The sequence below is a fragment of the Odontesthes bonariensis genome, chromosome 22 (assembly GCF_027942865.1).
Source record: "Odontesthes bonariensis isolate fOdoBon6 chromosome 22, fOdoBon6.hap1, whole genome shotgun sequence".
In the NCBI taxonomy this organism is placed as follows: domain Eukaryota; kingdom Metazoa; phylum Chordata; class Actinopteri; order Atheriniformes; family Atherinopsidae; genus Odontesthes; species Odontesthes bonariensis.
The window spans coordinates 19,842,983-19,862,464 of record NC_134527.1 but is presented as its reverse complement, the minus strand read 5'-3'; the positions used below and the strand labels follow the sequence as shown (position 1 = coordinate 19,862,464).

The 19,482-nt window shown below is 40.0% G+C and overlaps 1 protein-coding gene across 2 annotated transcripts in view; it reads left to right on the top strand.

Moving 5' to 3' along the window:
* LOC142372813 (carboxyl-terminal PDZ ligand of neuronal nitric oxide synthase protein) overlaps positions 1-19,482 on the top strand; it is a 53,534-nt gene that overhangs the window by 21,387 nt on the left and 12,665 nt on the right. For both annotated transcript variants that reach the window (XR_012768327.1, XM_075455791.1), the window contains exons 3-10: positions 5,453-5,545; positions 5,688-5,746; positions 6,742-6,850; positions 7,467-7,608; positions 10,048-10,223; positions 13,711-13,872; positions 15,588-15,783; positions 17,469-17,781. Coding sequence is in view for 1 of the 2 variants with exons in the window: in XM_075455791.1 (XP_075311906.1) it covers positions 5,453-5,545; positions 5,688-5,746; positions 6,742-6,850; positions 7,467-7,608; positions 10,048-10,223; positions 13,711-13,872; positions 15,588-15,783; positions 17,469-17,781 (1,250 nt within the window). In the remaining variant the exon portion in view is untranslated. The remainder of the gene's footprint in view (positions 1-5,452; positions 5,546-5,687; positions 5,747-6,741; positions 6,851-7,466; positions 7,609-10,047; positions 10,224-13,710; positions 13,873-15,587; positions 15,784-17,468; positions 17,782-19,482) is intronic.

Below are 19,482 nucleotides of genomic sequence, written 5' to 3'. Positions count from 1 at the left end.
ATTTCTTATGCCATGATGTGGCTTGCTATTCCTAAATCCTCCACATTTATTTGTTCTAAAAGTATCTATTAACAGCGTTCAGCAAACACAAGGTAATTGTTTTCCCTTTTTTCCTTTGGAATTTCATCCAGTTAAGGCTCGTGCAAAAATTAAATGCTGGGAACATTAACTGTATAGCTCAGTGGCCTTTGATCAAGAGATTGTTGGCTGGTACTATGTGGAGTCATGGGGTTTATTTACAGTATCTGCAGTGTGGCTACGTCAGCTGAATGACTTGAAGCGTTGTTCCTTGAACTGCAGTCACTGTTGGAAAAGGAGATGTTGGCTAGATCTTTTATCTGAGTTTTGGTAGCATTATACAACCTACTATTGGGTCCTTTTTTTTTTTTTTTTACAATGACATAAAAAAGTAAGAGTACTAATCATACTGATAATGGACATAGGTTAAAAAGCAGCTCTTCTTTATAATACCGTAATTTACATTACATTTATGAATCTATTTGTTTTTGTTCCGAGAGTATAAAGTGCTGCATGTACAGAAACAGTCTGATACTGCACATCATCTTTGTGCTTTAGTTGAGGCTAGAGGTTGGTGATTGTTCTGAAGAAAATCAAATGTTTAGCCAGTCTAATCTTTATTATCTTCACATAGCATACTAACACTGTACTAATTGAAGACGTCGTACGAAAGGTTTTATGTTGAAGCATTTTAAAAATGATTAAACTCACCAACAGAATGTGGTGAAATAACAATGTTTTTCATTCATTTGTACTGAATTGTAGAGATGCCGCCTGCAGTTAGCATGCTAACCAGGTAGCCACAGACTGTAAGTCTTATAATACTCCTTATGTCTCAAGAGGCAATGGTGAGTCACTGCACATCCAGTCTACCTTCGGTCAAACATGAGTAGAGAAAGAAAATGTGCTGCCCAGAGAAGACCTTTTTCTTTTATGTGATTTCAACCTTTTGTTCGTAGTGTCGACAGACGGGCAGCTAAAGAAAAAAGCTGTAAACATAACCATGGATGAAGCTCTTGGTAATACGTCTTTTGAAGAGCCAGGTGATTAGGGTTTGTTCATTGCCTCGCATCATTTGCCAAGCGTCTTTTTTTCCTAATGCACCATTTGCCCCTTTCCCTGATGGCAGGCACCGGGGATACCTCATGATGGAGCCCCAGTCTCGGCAGCAGCTGCAAATAGCAAAGCTTCTCAAGCAGATTGTCATTCAAATTAGTTGTCACGTTATTTTTTTTATGGTGAAGCACTGTCTGGTAACACATGCATGGGTTTCCCATCAAATAGAAATGGAAAAAAAAAATCAGAATGAGAAACCATTTAGGATCTAGAATGGCCTCTGAAGGCAATTGCATAACAACAGGCAGGACAGTTGCATGCGCAGTGGAGTCAAGCTATGGTTACAGCTCAACTTGACCATTTAATTGAACCACCATTCTCGTCCCAATATACATGCAAGAGAGGGGAATCGGTTTATTGACTAAAGAATGTACAATGCTGTGGACTGTGTGAGAAAACATTCAAGACATTCTGCCGCCTCTAACTTTCTCTGTGGAGATTGTACAATTGAGTGCAGCCAAATACGCCGGACATTGTTCTGAGGTTACTTGAATGCTGCTTTCGTCTCACGACGCTGTGGTTAAACAATCGGGATATTATTGGGAATTTAGTTGCATTATTATAATACACTTACAATTTATTGTTTTAAAAATCGATGCAACAAGATTAAACTTTGGAGAATTTACATAACACCTTATCAACGCAGTGCACTGTTCACATCCACCCCCCCAAAAAATGTGTGGGAGTTGTTTAAACAGAGACTTAATGAAACAGTGCTCTACACTCCTTACTAAATGGAAGTGGCATAACACAGCAGCACAACAGCTATGCACAGTCATCTATCAAGAAAACATCCTCTCTGACCTCAAAACAATGAGACAGCAGGTAAGTATGTTTTACAGTGACTTCTGCCTGATTGTTGGTTGGTTGTTATCTGTGTCTGTGAGTCATTTAATTTTTTCTACTGTGTTTAAACTAAACTGAATTCAAGTTAGACACTGCATAGGCTAGCAAATGCACATGGATAACATGGCAAAGCTTTCAAACACATTTGCATCTGTTTTTGTTGGTGGTTTTTGTTTGTTTGAAGCATCTTATCTGGTGGCTGTCAAATTATTTTTCATGATAATTGGTACAGACAGTAGGATTTACCTATCCTTTGTTTCTCCTCCCACCATCATCAAATGAAAAATTGGATTTAAGACAACACATCAACCTCAGTTGATAATAGATCATCTATTAACATTGGTATCATACATTTAAATTGCAAAGCCGACACTTCAGTGTCGATTTGATAATAGAAAGCCTGATAACTTGGAGGCAATTTGTCGAATTTGCAGCAAAACGAAGGCCGTCAAAGATGGTGATAAAAGTAATCTAAAACTATTGGTGGAATAAATAGATGGAATAATGTCTAAGTGATTCAGTCAGTATCAGTTACGTTCTTTGTACAAGTGTTGTCAGTTAAAGTAGAAACATGAACTTGGTAGATATTGAACCTGCTAAACACCAAGTAGACTTCTCATGTTACATTGAATTCTAAAATGATGAAATAGATATTTCCCTTAAGTTTGTGCTTTATAAAAAAAAACATTGTTCTGCTGAGTCCATTTTCCTTGAATTTCTACAGCTCATTAAGTTTCTTCAAAGAAAATATCAAAGCCTCAGAATCTGCAGGTTTTCACGTGTTCATAACCTGCCAAATATAAGTACCTTTTTTAATTAAATTTTTTTTCCAATTTCCCACATTTGTAAACTTTTCTTTCATCTTGCAGCAGCACTACTTCACTTTGCAGCATGTTCATGTTCCCCATTCCTTCTTTTTAACCCTGGCATCTGTCTCTCTGTGTATCTATGGTGTGTTTCCTTTTCTGCCAGTCTAAAACTATTCGCCATTTAATCAGCTCTCGCAGGACTCAGTTCTGTATAATTAGAGACGGAAACTTTAATCACCATGGATTCAGGGCAGGGAGAGCTGGGTATTTCAAATCAACCCAAGAAGAAAATGGTCATGAAAGAAAGTAAGACGCCATACGAAGGGCAAAATCACTTTGTCAATTTGTTATTGGCGCTCAGCCTGTACCAACATTGTAGACGTATCCAAGCTTCGCACAAACAAATAAAACAAACTACCTCAAAATCATATCTGGCAGGTCTTGACTTGATATTTCTCAGCTAATTGTTGCTGTGCTGGATTGTTTTGCTACATAAAAAGGTCACAGTTTCAGGGAGGTCCATACATAACAGCTCTCCACCTTCTCTCCTGTCTCCTTGTATCAGCTCACCTCTTTTCCCGTCTTCTCTTCTATTTTCTTATTCTTAGCATTCCTTGTCTCCATACTGGCATTTATTTTGCATTCTCAGGTCTCATTCCCTTCTGTACTCCATACCCCTTACTTATTCATCTGTGTGAAGACGGTATGTGTTGTCACATTTGGCAAACTTTTGTAAATGAAGGGTTAATTATTTGTTTGCTGGGTAACTGTCAGCAGCATAAGGAAGTGCCGCCATCTTGTCTGCAGCAGATTTGAGAGAAAAAAAAAAGATGAACAAAATACTAAACTGTGATCGTTTCGGTTTATAACACAAATGTATGATACAATACAACATGTTCATCAGTTTATCAATTAGGGAGCATAGTGGTACATCTACCAGCCAAACAGCCAGGTGTTTTCCTGAGGAATACTTGGTAGAAACAAGTCGCAGAGCTAAAATAGACTAAATTCTCATTTGAATTAATCAGCAGGATGCAAACAGAATTTCTAATGAATGATAATGCTACTACATAACTGTCGATCTGTAAATAAATAGCTGTTTGCTCACAAATTTGTAGCATCTTACTTTAGTGCTGACATGTAACTAGAAGCAGTTAGCTTCTAGTTACACATTAGTTAGTTAACAGTTAGCTTAGCATGAAAACTAACAGCTAGCCTAGAGCAAGTAATGAACATCTGTCTACTATCACACATCCAACAAGATGTAACTCAAGACCAAACAAGCACAACTTTTTTTTGCTCAGATAAAGTCAAACAAGATAAATTATGTAATATTTAGCTTTTATGACAGCTGCTAGGTCGATGTTTGTTTTTTAACAAGCGTGCAAGCTGCTTCCCCCTTCTTTTACTGCTTAGCCAAGCTGGTTCCCCGCTAACAATAGCTTCATTTTTAACACACAGACACGTTATTTATCACTCTCCTCGTTAAATACATTAAATGTTTATGCAGCAGATGTATTTTTGTGATATGACAGATAGCTGTATCCTGATAGTCCCACTGTAGGTCTTGATAGCTGGTTGAACTGTGCTTTGTGTTTCAAACGGACACTGATTTGAGTTGACAGGCCGGACTTGCTAAGGTCCTCAGCAGAGCACCAGGCCAGCTGACGAAGGGGAAACATGTTAGTCACTCAGTGCAAAAACAGCCTTTGTTCCATTCAGGAAACATAATGGACACAAACACTTTTTTTTTTCTTAGTTTCTTGGGACATTGCTGTTTATATAGCCCTATATATAGCTTATAGTTGACCAAAGTAGGTAAATTTATTTGTACCTTATGCAGCTTTCCTGCTGACCTTTCTCTGTCATCTGAGAGTTTCATAGTTGGCTCAGCTACAAATATTCAGCAGACATTACCTCAACTCTTACTGTGAGCTTCCAACTTATTAAAGAGCTGATATATTGAATTGCAGTTGTAATACTGACAGATTGTCAGTAATTGTCAGATTGTGCTCTTAATTCTGTCCCCGTGGCAAAGTGGGATATCAGTCAGACCTGTGAAGAGCTCGAGTGGTGTGTTAAGAGTAAGTGTGCACAGTGTGTATGTCAGAGTGAATGCCTGCATGAAAACGTGAAAGAAGTAGTTACTCAAATTTGACAGTTGACAAAAAATGAGTGTGCATCATTGATGACTTTATTAATAATAGATTTTCAGGAACAAGTTCTCAAAAATGGCTGATATCAGCCTCTCCAGTGTTAGTGTATCTTCTTATTTGTTTTGTCTCGTGTGATATTAAAGGGAATTTTATTTGTATGTAGTTATTCAGTGTAAACAATCACTTTGAATCAGTCTTTTTTTTTTTTTTTTTTTGATGGCATTGAACAAATGAAGAACCTCTCAGCTATCTCGGTTCTTAGTTTCTTAGCTCTTGCGATATTTTGATCGATCATTCTGTAGCGCACATTTTTCTTCCAGTACGTGCAATCTGCTGCTACCACATCCTTCATGAAATCAACCAACTTGCAGCAGACACTAAAACCTGTCACTCTTTCCAAAAGCTACGCTTCTTTTGGAATGATATTTTCTGCATTCATTTCACACGGGAAAAAGAGGCTGTTAAAATGTGTTGTTAACGGTACAACGCTTTGCTTTGTTGTTGCAGTATGAGTTCAAGGCCAAGAACATCAAGAAGAAGAAGGTCAGTATTGTGGTGTCTGTGGACGGAGTCAAGGTGATGCTAAGGAAGAAACAGAAGGTATGTCAGTGGTGGAAAAGCCGTACTCTAACTATGATGGCTCGATTCTTTACTGGGTTTAGAGCATAGTCAGCATATTAGTTATGATAAAAGTATGTCCCTTGTATTTATGCTTGATGATTATCATTTGTGTCATACACAGAGGAAAGAATGGACGTGGGATGAGAGCAAAATGTTGATCATGCAAGATCCAATATACAGGTCAGTTGCAAAGTCAAACTTTGAGAAATTGATACAGAACAAATGAGGAACTGGGAATAAAAGGGAGTCGGCCTGTGTTACATTTAACCAAAAATCATGAATGTGAGAGCAAATAGGGCACAGTGTCACTATCTCTGTGAAAATGATTGCCTCCAATTCAGCTTCTGTACATGAAGCTGAGCTGCACTTTAAGGTTCCTCTAATGTATTTCGTCAAATAGGACTTCTTTTCTTGAATGATCTGCATGATATCTTATATGGAACATGTAGTCACATTTCCAATGAATAATTCAGAATTTGGAATGCAGTTGGTGGAGCATATGTAGACTTGAAAGACGAACTTGCTACATTTTATTTTGGGACTATTTTGTATATATCCACTGCTCTGTTTCCATGGTGATGGTGGAGCCTGTCAAACAGCCATCAGTGGACAGTGAAATGTTAATCATTGCTTATCAACTAATAGCAATTTAACTACAAAGTTAGTTGATATTGTCAGGTGGTATTATAACTACTGAGTAACCAGTCTCTGGTGCACTCAGAGATGTGTGTGTTTGTGAATTATGAATTATTGTAATTTGGCCTTGTCAAGAGACTTTGTGTTTAAATTGTAATTATCCTTGCTTGTGTTTTTGCACGTTAGTGTGTCTCAGTTGAAGAAGGTCATGATTTGTTTGCCTGGTTCCCAGTGGGAACATTTTACAGCAGTTAAGCTACAGATGGGCATGTAGCTCTGACCCTTCTCTTTGTCAGTTTACTGCAGAGAGAGGCAGCATATGGACGGTATGAGACACAACGAGTGCATTTAAATAGCATTGTACTGTAAATATCCTCCTTATAACTCCTTCTGAATTAGGTCAGTTCTCTCCTCTTGAATCAGTCTCACATCATGGTGATGTATAAAGTCAGTGACGAAGAACCTGATAGATCATCATAAATGTTTTTAGTCTTTGTGACTTTTACTGAGTATTTTCCATTTTGTGCCATGTTCTCCAGGATTTTCTACGTATCTCATGACTCCCAGGACTTGAAGATCTTCAGCTACATTGCAAGAGACGGCTCCAATAATTCCTTCAGATGTAATGTCTTCAAATCAAAGAAGAAGGTGCAGCTTGATTTAGTCCGTACACTGCGTAGCCACTGAAATGCCCAGTGGATTACAGAGAATACACGTGTTTATGTATTTACTGTTTGGATGAGAAAATCGATACCGTTCTCAGTCTGTACACCAAATATTAAGCCAGGGGCTGCAGAGGATTAGCTTTCCTATTTGTAAAGACTGGAAACAAGAGCAAACTGTCAACCTTTTTTTGTTTCAGTTATTTAATCTCAGTTAATCGGTTTTGCTTTTAAATTTGATTTTGAATTAAATTTCCAGTTGTACAGTTACTCTTCAGTCCCTCCGCTGTTCCACAGCCTGCAGCGAATACCAAATAGATGCACTCAAGGACAAAAGATTACAGCTGTGCATTTCAGAAAAGCATCTCTGTACTTTTCCTCAGTTTAATCTCCCAAATACCCCTTCTTCAAAGCAGGGGAGTTAACTGAGTGCGCATATCTTCAATTCATGCGCTAATGTTATCAGAAGATTTCACAGACATACCCTTCTCTACGAGCTCATTGCTGAAATCGCTGTACTGTTTGGTGGCAAACCCTTTCACTCGCTCCGCTCTGCTGGTTAAACTTTAGTGCTGTCCTTCCTTCTTCCTTTCCTTTCCCAGACACAGGCCATGCGCATTGTGCGGACAGTCGGGCAGGCGTTTGAGGTGTGCCATAAGCTCAGTCTGCAGCATGCTGAGCAGGATGCCGACGGACAGGCGGACGGAGAGAGCGACAAGTCGACAGAGGAGCCAAGCAGCAATGGTGAGAAAAGGATTGTTCTTCATTTGTTATCTTTGATTTGACCATTGAAACACACATAGATAAATGCACATGTTGGGTCACTATTTTCTGGCTCAATGTAGCTGCAATAGAGAGTCTGTTTGTACACCTGTACATAATGATAAGAGATGGAAAAAGTCATGGGTTTCATTTGTCATTTTCCCCGACTCATTTGTTTGCTCATAATTTCCTGCAGATGTTATTGGAATAATTGCTATATTTGTGTGCAATCCTGGCTGCTGACAACACTCTGATGTTTAGACAAGCTGGGGCTTAAGTCGTTAGTTTGACAAAGTTTTTGTTTAAACAAGTTGAACAAAGTGAATGAGGCTGTAGGGCTGCCAAATGTGTGTGTTTTTGTCCTCCGCCGTCATTAACAGGGTTTATATCCAAAGTTCTGCCCCATTTTTGGTTTTATTTACTCAGTATGGTGAGTTCATAAGACACGTTGTGCATGATAAGATGAAGTTGTAATGTCTAGTATATATTTACCAATTTCTTAAAAACCCATTCGAATGAATGGACAAAGTATTTAGAACTTTAGTGAGACTTGAGTGAATCTTCAACAGAGTAAGTATGTTTTTTAAAAAAATGTGTTAGTAATTGGAATGAATGAAAACATGTTAGACTAAAATCTAACAAACTTGAGCTTCTCACAACTATACTAACGCAGCTGGATAATGCTGATGGGGATCGAATCACTCGTGCTAGACTCACATGCGCATAGGCGCACGCGTTTTTTCATCTTCTTTGTAAAAACAATAAAGAGGAAGTGCATACTGATACAGCCAAATCCCAGACAAGTCCCCATTCATTGACACATTTTTCTGTTTGCCTTGTCAGCCTGCTAAACATGTCAGAAAAGCAGCCCATTAATCTAATAGAATCACTAATTTTATAAGCCAAAAAACTTCCACTTATTGTTTTTGAGGCCTTAAGATGAGTTACCATTCACCAGCAACAGTGACTCAATCAGAATGAGATATTTAGAAACACAGACTATCAAATAACTATCAGTTATTTTATTCCCCAAATTTTTAATACCAGAAATCCTGATTTTTAAAAAGAACATTTTGTTCAGTAGAATTGTGGAGCTTGCTCAGTGGAAAAGATTAATTTGATAGTTTATTTAATTTTTTTGCTTAATAGCGGGAGTTGAAACAAGCCTAATGGTAATTAATTCCCCATCTGTCTTGAGAAGCAGTCTGCAGACAGGTACCATTGCCATGGCAACCTTAAGGATCCGGTCAGACACAGCTGTTGAACATTTAGTCATTAAGAGGGGCTTTTTAGTATCTATGCTACCGACATACCAACCGTGCATTTCACGTTGTGAGTTCCTGCTGATTCAGCACACAACAAAGCAACGTAGATGCATACTGATCTCAGATGGCATGATGAGACTGCAAGATTAGAACTCAAAGCCGTTTGTGTGCAGTCACAGAGCATGTGGATCTTTGGGCGTATATTAACGAGACAAAGCAAAGTGCCACCACGAATGAACCGATATATGGGAAACACTGAATTTGACAAGCTTGGATCTCTCTCATCTCTTTCAAACAGTAACAGTTTCTCCACTCTCACACCCAGATTAGATTTCTGCTGCGTTTAGATCACCACAGAGGAGATTACGGTTTGTTAACTATAGCTGCAGCTTGCCTAACTCTGTGCTCGTCCTAAACTCAGCATAAACTAAAGGGTGGACTGAAAGACAGAGGAAATTACCCTTTCATGCACAGATTTTAAAATACTAACCCCAAAGACTCGATAAAGAACAGCAGCGGCCACGCTTTTTCAGTTGCCCCGTAGCTCATTTTTATCCATCTTTTTTCAAATCTTGTTGTTTTCAACCTAAACCATCTTGTGATCATAACTGTCACAGCAGTAACACCCCAAAATATAGGATGCATTGTTCTGAGAGGGTTATTGTATCAGTGGTCTCTAAGTCATTATTTTAATCACATTACCTTTTTTTAAGGGGCTTAAATGGAACCGTCAAAGTCTGCTAGCTCGTTTATTTTTTACCAGTAATCAAACTGCTAACAGCACAGATGTCTGGTTACGCTGGAATGTAAGCGGATCGAAGGTACAACACAGAGATTATGTTGATCTAAAGTGTTCTTTAAATATTTCATGTGGGATCACCCTCAGTGTCATTAGTGTTTCCGCTAAAGACTGTAATTTGCAGTTGATTATTAGTTTCATGGTGACAGAGACCTCTTCGTCATGCGAGGGTAAAAGACTGTGGGCTCAAAATAGCATTAATGTGCCACCCATGTTTAATAGATGCTTGATCATTAATTGACTGCTGTGTTGGATGCCTTTTTGAGCTTTCGGACGGGCTATGAGATGAGATGTTCACACAGAAAAAGGAATCCAAAAGCGAACAAAGGTGTTTTGTCCCGGTGTGTTCCTCCACAGGTCGGAAACTAACGGGTGCAGAGAGAGAGGAAGAAGACGAGGACAGCAAGCATGGAGGAAGACGAGGGGGAGAAGCTGAACCCTCAGCTGGTGCTTCACTATGCGAGAGAGCAGTCAGTGAGATAATGCAAAGCCTGGCTGAACTGAACGTTGTCAAACCTGGACAGACTATTATGGTGAGATAGGATAATGTAGACACACACATACACATATATATCTGGCTGATGAAACATCCTGCTGCTGCTCTATCCCACTCACCGAGCACGCAGAGGGCACATTTGCTGAGATATATTAGGCACTTCCTTTCAGGCAGAAGAGCAACAGTCTGCCAAAAAGGAAAAGTCGCTGAAAAAGACTTCTAAGGAAGTCGTGGCATTTGCTAAATCCCGAAAGTAAGTAAGTAAGTTGGCAACAGTCGCATTTGGAATTGATTTGACATTTCAAAGCATTTTTAGTGCCCACTTCCATAGATGCTGTTTTAATGAAAAAAACAATACTTTTACACTGTTGTTCAGGCTGTAAAAGTTAAAACTCCTAAAATATTGAGCACTATCGCTGCAGTTGACTAGTAGGCTCCCCCAAGTTCCCAAATCGGCACGAACCAAGAGAGGATATCTGGACTGATTTCTTCACAGGAATGAGTTAAAATTGTCATGACAACATGAGATACGCTGCTGCTATCAAAGTCAAGATGAGCGGATATTTTCATGACATTATTCTGTTGTGAACTGAATGCCGGTGAGTCGCAAAAAGTTGTCCTGCCTTTCTGTTAACTTTCACACAGCATCCCGACTGTTTGGGAGTCGCAGAATCGTTGTCTGTTCTCCTTCACTGTTGCCAGTCGGACGTAGATGCCATTTTATCTGTCTCCATCCGTTTTCAGGGATGGTTAGACGCAACGCTTCTTATTCCGACCCAGAAAAAGTGCAGAGTGAGGTCGTTTCCAAAGGGCCTCTTTACTGTGCCTGTGTTTGTCGTTCTCACTTGTCACCTTGCAGAAAAATAATTTTGAAAGAACATCCTCGCCTGCACAAAGTCGCACCATAAACTCCACCTTCGTGGGAAAGTTGACCTCCATCATTCCTCACTTGTATTACATACACTGACAGTAGAATGGAGGCAGCAGCAGCCTCCACAACGTAATGATCACAGGTTTCTTTGTTCCTAACTGCTTCTGCCTTTGTAGCTACAGGACATCGACTCTGCACTCTTGATTCACTGCTTTGTCTTAAGTGGTGTTTCACACCATAATCAGAGCAAAGGGCTGCCAAATGGCTCATTGAGCTAAGCAGCTACGGCGTCTGCTGCAGTACCTGACCGTATCATTGACTGCAGCTCTCTGTGACTAATCATGGCTCCAACGTGTCAGCAGGCCGCGTGTTTAAAAAGATTCTCTTACACAAAGTAAAAAGGATTTTAATTTTTTTTTTACTAAACTGTGTTTTAGATCTGGCTTCCTTATGAAGTTGAAACCTGGCTGTTATCGTTGCAGCTGTGACGGACCGGGTGATAGGATGAACAGGCTTTGGTGCATCGTGTTGTGTTCCATTGGATCTGTCACCAGAGCCACTGTGGTTGGCAGAATTGTTATCATGCTGCTAAAAACGAGGCAGAGGTATTGGAGCGGGGAACCTGAATGCTCCTGCTGCCTGTGTAAGGGGGGGCACCTAATCCCAATAATCCAGTCTGTTCTCTTTGATTTCTGAAAATGCCACCATAATCCCACTGTGAAGTTCATGGACATCTGCTGTACGAAGATAAGCAGCAAAGGAGTGCGAGGCGGAAGCAAAGAAACTGACAGAGGAAGGAAAAATGCTGTTTTGATGATGAAGAATAGATAGTAATGGTTGGAAGTGAAGGTGGCACACATGGGCAGAAAATGATAGTTTCTTACGAATATTGTCATGAAACAAAGTGGGCCTACATAAGCCGAATGAGCTGTATAACTGTGTGGGGCTGAAAGAGATCAATCACATTTGAGTTATTTGCGGTCAGTCTAATGGAATCAAACCACACCCACATGGATCTGACATCTTCAACCTAATGTTCGTTTTTAAAGCTTAAACCGTGAACATTTCTTACTTGGTCATGACCAAATGATGTTATGGAGAAATAGCTCAGATTTTCAGCAGATATTTAATCATTATCATTATTTTCTTGTCTGGTATGTCAGGTATTCCACAGCCTACACCCGATGGGAGCAAAGAAGCACAGAAATGTCACCATCTTTGATATGTTGATACAATTTGGTTTCTGTGCCTGGGTTAAAACCAGCCATTTGTGGCCCACTTTATTATAGAGTCCTGCTCCAAAGTGTGTGGAATATAAATTGTCAGTGATTGAAAACGCATCCTTGTATTGTTCAAGTGTGGTTTAATTAAGATTCTCATGGTTACACCACCATGCAACATATCGCTCCTGCGATGGTTTGTGGTTTGTGTTGTTTGTTGACTTCTGAGCCAGTTACTTCAGTATTGACTTTGGGAGCAGTTTTCTTTTTCAAAATGTATGCTTGGTGGTTCTAATCCATTTGAATTGTTACAGTCAGTAAATACTCCCAAGATATCCTTGTAAGTTTAAAATGATTTTAGTGTGCCGAGTAGTTTGAGGTAGTTGTGAGGTTATTCATTGTTTTCCGTTTAAGAAGGTTTCAGTCGACACTGAATTCAAAAACTACAGAGAAGGACACAGACTTTGACATACATGTGTTTTCATACGGAGGCTTATTATTCATTTTTAGAGGTCAATGCAAAAATACGTTCTCAGTCTGAAAACATCCCGTCACTACTGATAATCATACAGCAATAATCATGGGCATATATGTGATTATACCTCAAAGATTATATTTATCAACACTAGAGTTTAAGATGAAGTTAAAACTTTTAGTTTGATTATATTTCAGGTGAGCTCTGTCACGGAGCTGCACTCTTGAGACTTGCGAGTTGAATGCGTTTTACTTTACATTGAGCTACTTTGCCCTCTAGTGTTTGAGTATGGGCATTACACTATACCATGTGCGGCTTTAACGATGCACTTTTTGTATGACAACACAAAGAAGTGGTGTGACTGTGTCGAAATGAATTTCCTGTTTTGTTTTCTCAATTTAGCCATCTACACAGACATAAATGATACATTTTGGTACCATCCCAGACACCGAAAAATGCAACTCCTGTCCATCCGTACAGTATGTGAGAGAGGGGCTGAAGTAAAAAGCTCCTTAAAGAGCGTCGTATATCTCCTGGAAATATTTGTGCTAGTATCATCTATAAAATCTTCTGAAAATCTGCAGAGTCGGGAGAATGGGGGGGGGGATGATGGAGGAGAATGTGTTACTTGGTAATGAGCTCGGAGATTAATCCATTTGTGGTAGGTAGTTACTGTGAGGCTCCGGGGAGCTTTAGATCAGTGGGTCACAGTGAAGGCCTCTTAGACTCGGAAGAGAGGAAAGCCTCTCTTCTACTGGTTCATTAATCGGTTCATTTGGTGTCCAAGGTATAAAAATAGGTCCTGTTATATAGCTAGGATGGCTAGCTGGTAGTGGGCGCTGTTGTCTACACACAGAGAAACATTGTCTTTGTTGAGATGTCAAACCTTTTAGTCTGAGTCGTTTTCCATGATTAGAATGTCTCGTTTTTGTGTTGTTGTTTTTTTGTCTGTGAACAGGACTTCGATCGAAGGTCTGTTTTCACTGTGACATCTCAAGGCATCGCTCCTGGCAGCCCTCGTTCTCCCTCTCTCACTCCGCTGGCATCGCAGCACTACCTGCAGCTTCTTCAGCAGCAGCTCCAGCAGCAACAGCAGCACACGCAGGTGGCCGTCGCACAGGTAACAAACTCACACAGACAGACCGCACGCAGAATCCAGTGTGGGCATACGGAAATGTAGGAATATTTTAAAGAAAAAAATGAGGGATAAAGTGCCTGTCAGAACTTTCTGGTTCAGTGGCCTTTGTCTTATTTTCCATGTTAATAGCGACATCAAAGTTTGAAGTTTGTCCAATATTGAGCCGCATCACCTGAAACAGCACTTCAAAAAGGGTTTCACCTTAAGGGGCCCTGATCTGTGTCAAAAAGTGCTTGTTTCTGCTGTTATCTTGCAATGGATTTGTGTATGCAGAGTCCAGTTTGCCAAAATAACTTCAGCTACTCCCATTCTGTCTGCAGCAGGTGCCTCAGTTCATGGACCAGAAATTTCTCCTCATGAAAAGGTGCTTTGGTGTCGGATTTCTTTACCCGTTTAACGGGCTGTTCAAAACGGTCGCTGGACAGATGAGAGTCTGTGTGGACGGGAGTGTTTACAGCCATTTATTGCACAGCTAGCCACCACTCTGATGAAAGCTTTTCAAAGTGTGGCTCAGCAGTTTTATGTTGCAATTTCACATGTGCAAACAGGAGCTACTGCTTGTTTAAGGTCAAAGATGTCAGCTGTTATCTTTTAGTTAACACTAAGCTATGCTCTACTAGCAACACCAGCAGCACCAACCCATTAACACATGTTGAGATTATGTCAGAATCTACTCCGTAATGTTGTCAGAGCCTGTCAGCAACAAAAAGAAGTCCTTTCATTTCGTACAGTTACGCAGCTATGGGTACTTTTGTTCTTGCTGAATCTTAAACCATTTTAAAGTATTTTTGCCTCCTTTAATAATTCAGACCCTAAAAGAAGGAAAACACTGTACGTTCCAGGTGTAAAAATACCAGAATGTACCAGTAAGGTCTTTCATTTACTCCTCCCATTTGAGAAGTTTGAATGAGAGAATTTCTTTTGCATATTTACTTTGAAAATAGAATTACAGTTGAATCTGTAAGCGATTTAGAGTATATAGTAATTGTGAAATCAATTGTTTTTTTCCATCAATTTGTTGATTCAATGGGAAGTTTGCCCTAAGTTTGAGTTCTCTGGTTGAGTTACAAATGTCCCTGTTTACTCATCGTCAACGAGACGAACCGTTTGCTGTAGTATTTCCGTTGTCTTCTTCTGACAGGCTGATTTCACATTAGTGGTGTCACTGTGGAATGGAAATCTCAATCCTAAAGTCGCTCTCTTCTTTAAAGGTTTCCCTTGAGCACAGATGCATTCGTGGGCTGCAGTCTCGTCACAATATTCACATTTCATGCAAGCATTCCTTCCCAGAATGCACAATAAACTCTGCTTGGGTGTATGTTTTATACTGAGCTGCCCCACTGGGAGGCAGCACTAATGCAGTAATGAAAGGACAGTTGGTGCACCACAACCTGTACTAAAAGCTCAGATATTTGTAACAGACGTGATGTAATACAGCATCCGTCCTTAAGAAGATGGCAATATTAATGTCAATATCAGTTTTTACGAGCTGCACCTACCATCAAAGCAAAATAAACCACGCTGAATGGGATGCACATTTCATCATGAATATCAGTTTTAGGTTTGCGGTGATGGATATGGTTTAGTAATTCTGTATAAACTTGTGCTGTGAAGCGGGGGAGGTCAGAGGAAGTAAGGCAGGCATTTTAATATATAATTTTCAAATGCAAACTCCCTAACCTTTATTCCCACTACAGGTGCAGCTGTTAAAGGATCAGATGGCAGCAGAGACTGCTGCTCGTATGGAGGCTCAGGCTCGCATCCACCAGCTCTTGCTGCAGAACAGGGACCTGCTGCAGCACCTGGCTCTCCTGGTGCAGCAGCTGAAAGAGCTGGAGGCCCGCTCCCCGAAAACAACCCAGCCGCAGCAGGAGACTCAAGCTAACGGACACGGTGAGTGACTGGAGGGTTGACTGGTGGGAACAGTCTAATTCCCTCATGCAAACAAGTGTCAGGTCAGCTTCCTCAGGTGCTGCTGCCCTCATTGCTCACTTCTCTGTTGGCCTGTGGCTGAAGCAGACAGTCACGACACGAATCACAATCCCATGCTGGCTTATGAGGACGAAACCACTGTGCGTCCTCTGAGCACCACTTTCAGCATTTCACTTTTATCAGAACTTTGGAAAAAAAGATTGTTCTCTTGTAGCAAAAGCTTTTAACATAGCCTCGAAATGGTAGTGAGGCTTTTTTTTAATGCTGAAAATGTTTTGATCACAGTGTCAAAGGAGACACTTAAGTGATAATAAAGGCCAAATTAAAGTCCTAGTCGATGTAATGATAAAGATTACAGAAACAAAATGACTATGCTCAAACACTTGTCAGTTTTGATAGAACCTATTTTCATGCAGCTAAGACATTTGCTCTAAGTTGCAAGCACTTAGTTAAGGTTAGCTGGTTAGCGGCTTTGTAAGATGGTCTTCGAAGTAGACATCTGAGGCTTCAGCTGTATCATATTCATAGTGCTATTCAAAAAATAAGTGGTGTTGTTTTGCTGTATTCTGAATTGATGTCATTCTGGTGCAGTAAAAGGAGTATTGAGCACTAGGCCAGATGCTATATACCTATAGCAGGAGGCTACATGCATAAGGAAGCTAGCTACTGATCCGACAAATGATAAGTCGGCGCTGGTAATTAAGTGGCAAGCAGTGGCAAACGAGAAGCCGAAAGTGAGTTTGGTCAGTTGTATACCACAATGGGAACAGAAAGGCAGGCGAGCTTTAATTTCAGATTACTGTTAGTGGGGTGTTAGCATGCTAACATTAGCCAGTGAGAAGCAAACACCAGCTGCAGACGAGGCTGATGTTATCCTCAAGAACTAAAAGTCAAAAGGATTCACTGCCTGGCAGCCTGACTGAGTATCATGATGGAGTTATAATTTGAAAGGATTGTTAAGGTTTTACAAACGCCTGACAGTTAAAATGTTGGGTTGTGAACCAACCTTACATTGTGTTGCACACACCACGCCTTTCTGGGCACACAATAGCATCTCTGCACTTGCTCTATTCACGCTGGGCACAGTGGGTTTAAAAACAGCTTTGTACCGACATTAATTCACACAGGCTTTTTTTTTCTCAGTGAGACTTTTGATTTTGTGAACATGTTTTTATTTTAGTGCACATACACACGTTTTTTTTTTCCCCCAAAGGAGCATTTTTGGACAATAGTGTTTACAGCAGCTAAAAGAATGGCTGATTTTGCCAAATAATAATGAATAACCCCATGCTTGTTCCTACTTTGCAGAGCTGTCTGTTTGTTTGAATCTGTTTACATATCGACTGTGTTTTCACTTGTTTGTTTATGTGTGTGCGCACTTTAATTTGACACTTGCTTGCATTAATCCTGTCAGCCTCTAGACAGAAAATGTTTAGCGTGCTGATCTCAGACATGGTTGGTCTGAGTGCAGTGACTGGCACCATGCCGCCACTTCCTTTCTGCTAAGTCAGCACTCGGGGGAGATTATTTCAAAGATGCCAAATTTTTTTTTTTTTTAAAAAGACAACATTTGTGACGCCGTTGACTACTAATTATGCTTCCTGTTGATTTTATGGGTGACATTTTGTGTTTTGTGTCCACTCCAGATGGCCAACTGTCAGCATGCAGCTCTGTTTCTGCATCAGCAAAAACTCTGTCCTTGAACCTGAAGAATCACTACAGTCAGACCCTGGAAAAGTTCATCACCTCCACACCTGCGTGGCCACCCCAAACCTCCGCGCTGTCCCCAACCCAGGTGGACTGTGCTGAGTCATATCTCAACTTGCTCAACCTGGAGAACAACTCGCTCACTGACCTGGACCCTTTCATCCGGGCCAACGGTTCTGCCGATAACAAGGAGAGCTTCAACAAGGAGATTGTCCCGTTATCATCCAGAAACCCTTCCAGCACAGATGAAAAGTAAGAACGCTGTCCTCATGTTTCATGAAATAATGCTATTTAGTACAGTCCCTACAGTCTCAATGAGAATTGGGTCACCTCCAAATTTTGATCGTTCCTGAACAAAACTTCACTAGTTTAAAAAAAAAAATTAAGTTTATCTGCCATTGCCAGCTGAATGTATGAACATCTAACCATCTTCTGTTGAACTATACCTGTATTTACAGGAGCATGTGACTTTTTATTTCTGCTCTGTGACACCAAACACAACACAAAGCACGTTAATTTAGGAATATTATAAACGACTACGGTAAATAAACTAACCCCAAAGCATAAATTTATCTGTGACTGTGGCGATATGCTGATAGTGCTCTTACATATCTGGAGGGACCCAATTCCCACAACACAAACATGGGTTACCCACAAGGCCACCTTCTTTAAAGGGTAACTCATCAGGTTTTGCAGGTCAATGGTGGATTTGCGAACCATGCTTGTTAAAAGCTGAGTAAATACTCTTTGTTATGTGGTTGTATAGCATTGCAATGATCAGAGAGCACGTTTTCTCACCCGATGGTAAACATTGAAGTCATGTGTTCTGCGCTGTGGAAGTCTGTTCTGCCACAGAATACCTTTTGTTTGGCTAAAAAGCCTCCAACAAAGGGAGGGACCGTACCAGAGCCATCTTTACTCTTTTGTTGGAAAATTTATGAAAGGTTCCAAGTTAGGTTTAACTTTCTTTTTTTGCTCTCTTTGTTTAGGACTCAGATTTGCTTGTTCTTGTCCAAAACCCACTGGTTGTCTAAGGTCATGTATTGGACCGTGTAGATAATGTCACAGTCAACAAATAAATGGCGTATTCGCAATCATTTGAGATAACCGTGGTCACGGTGGCATAATGGTCCTCATTCACTTTGTTTTTCAGGATTTACTAGAAAGGATAGACTGAAGGATACAGTTTATGTCCTTCTAATATAGTGTAATTGTGGCCTAAAAGTGAACAGAAACTGATCATTAATTGCAATTATTTATATGAAAAAACGATCGTCTCAAAAAAATCTAACAGTTCTAAATCACCACACTGCTGCAAAGCACTATGTTAGAAGTCGAAGTCCAGCACTGAGAATATCACCAAAGCAAAAGAAATCTAAGTATAGTCGGGGAAAAAATAAAAGTACTCAATGCAAAAAACTTGAGTACACAGTAGTAAAGAAAAAGGATCAATTAGTTAATATTATTTCTGAATTGATGTGAAACCGGGACTCAAACAAGGGCTTCAACGTGTATATACATTAATTAATCTGCTGATTACTTTTCCAGTTTATTGTTTGGTTTGTAAAAGCTGTAAAATGGTCGGACAGGTTGCCATGGTTACAGGGAACCCAAAGTTACAATGCTAGTCCTCTACAAGCACTATCATAAAACCTCAAGACCATCTCACCACTTTCTAAAAAATAATGATTTCTGTCTTGCCCTCGAGTACCCGTTACACCTGTATGTTTGTTCAGTAAATACAGTGAAGTTACCACAAACAGCCAGGTTGCTTAGCTTAGGTTAAAAACAAAAAAAAAAAAACAACAGGTCACCAGCACCTCTAAAGGCTAAGTAAAGCTCAACTTTTAATCTTAAAAAAAAAAAGAAAAAGAAAGCAAAACATGATGCTCTTTAAATAATGAGACTAGCTCTCACCAAGGTTTTTTATTCCAGCGAAGAAATAGTTATTAA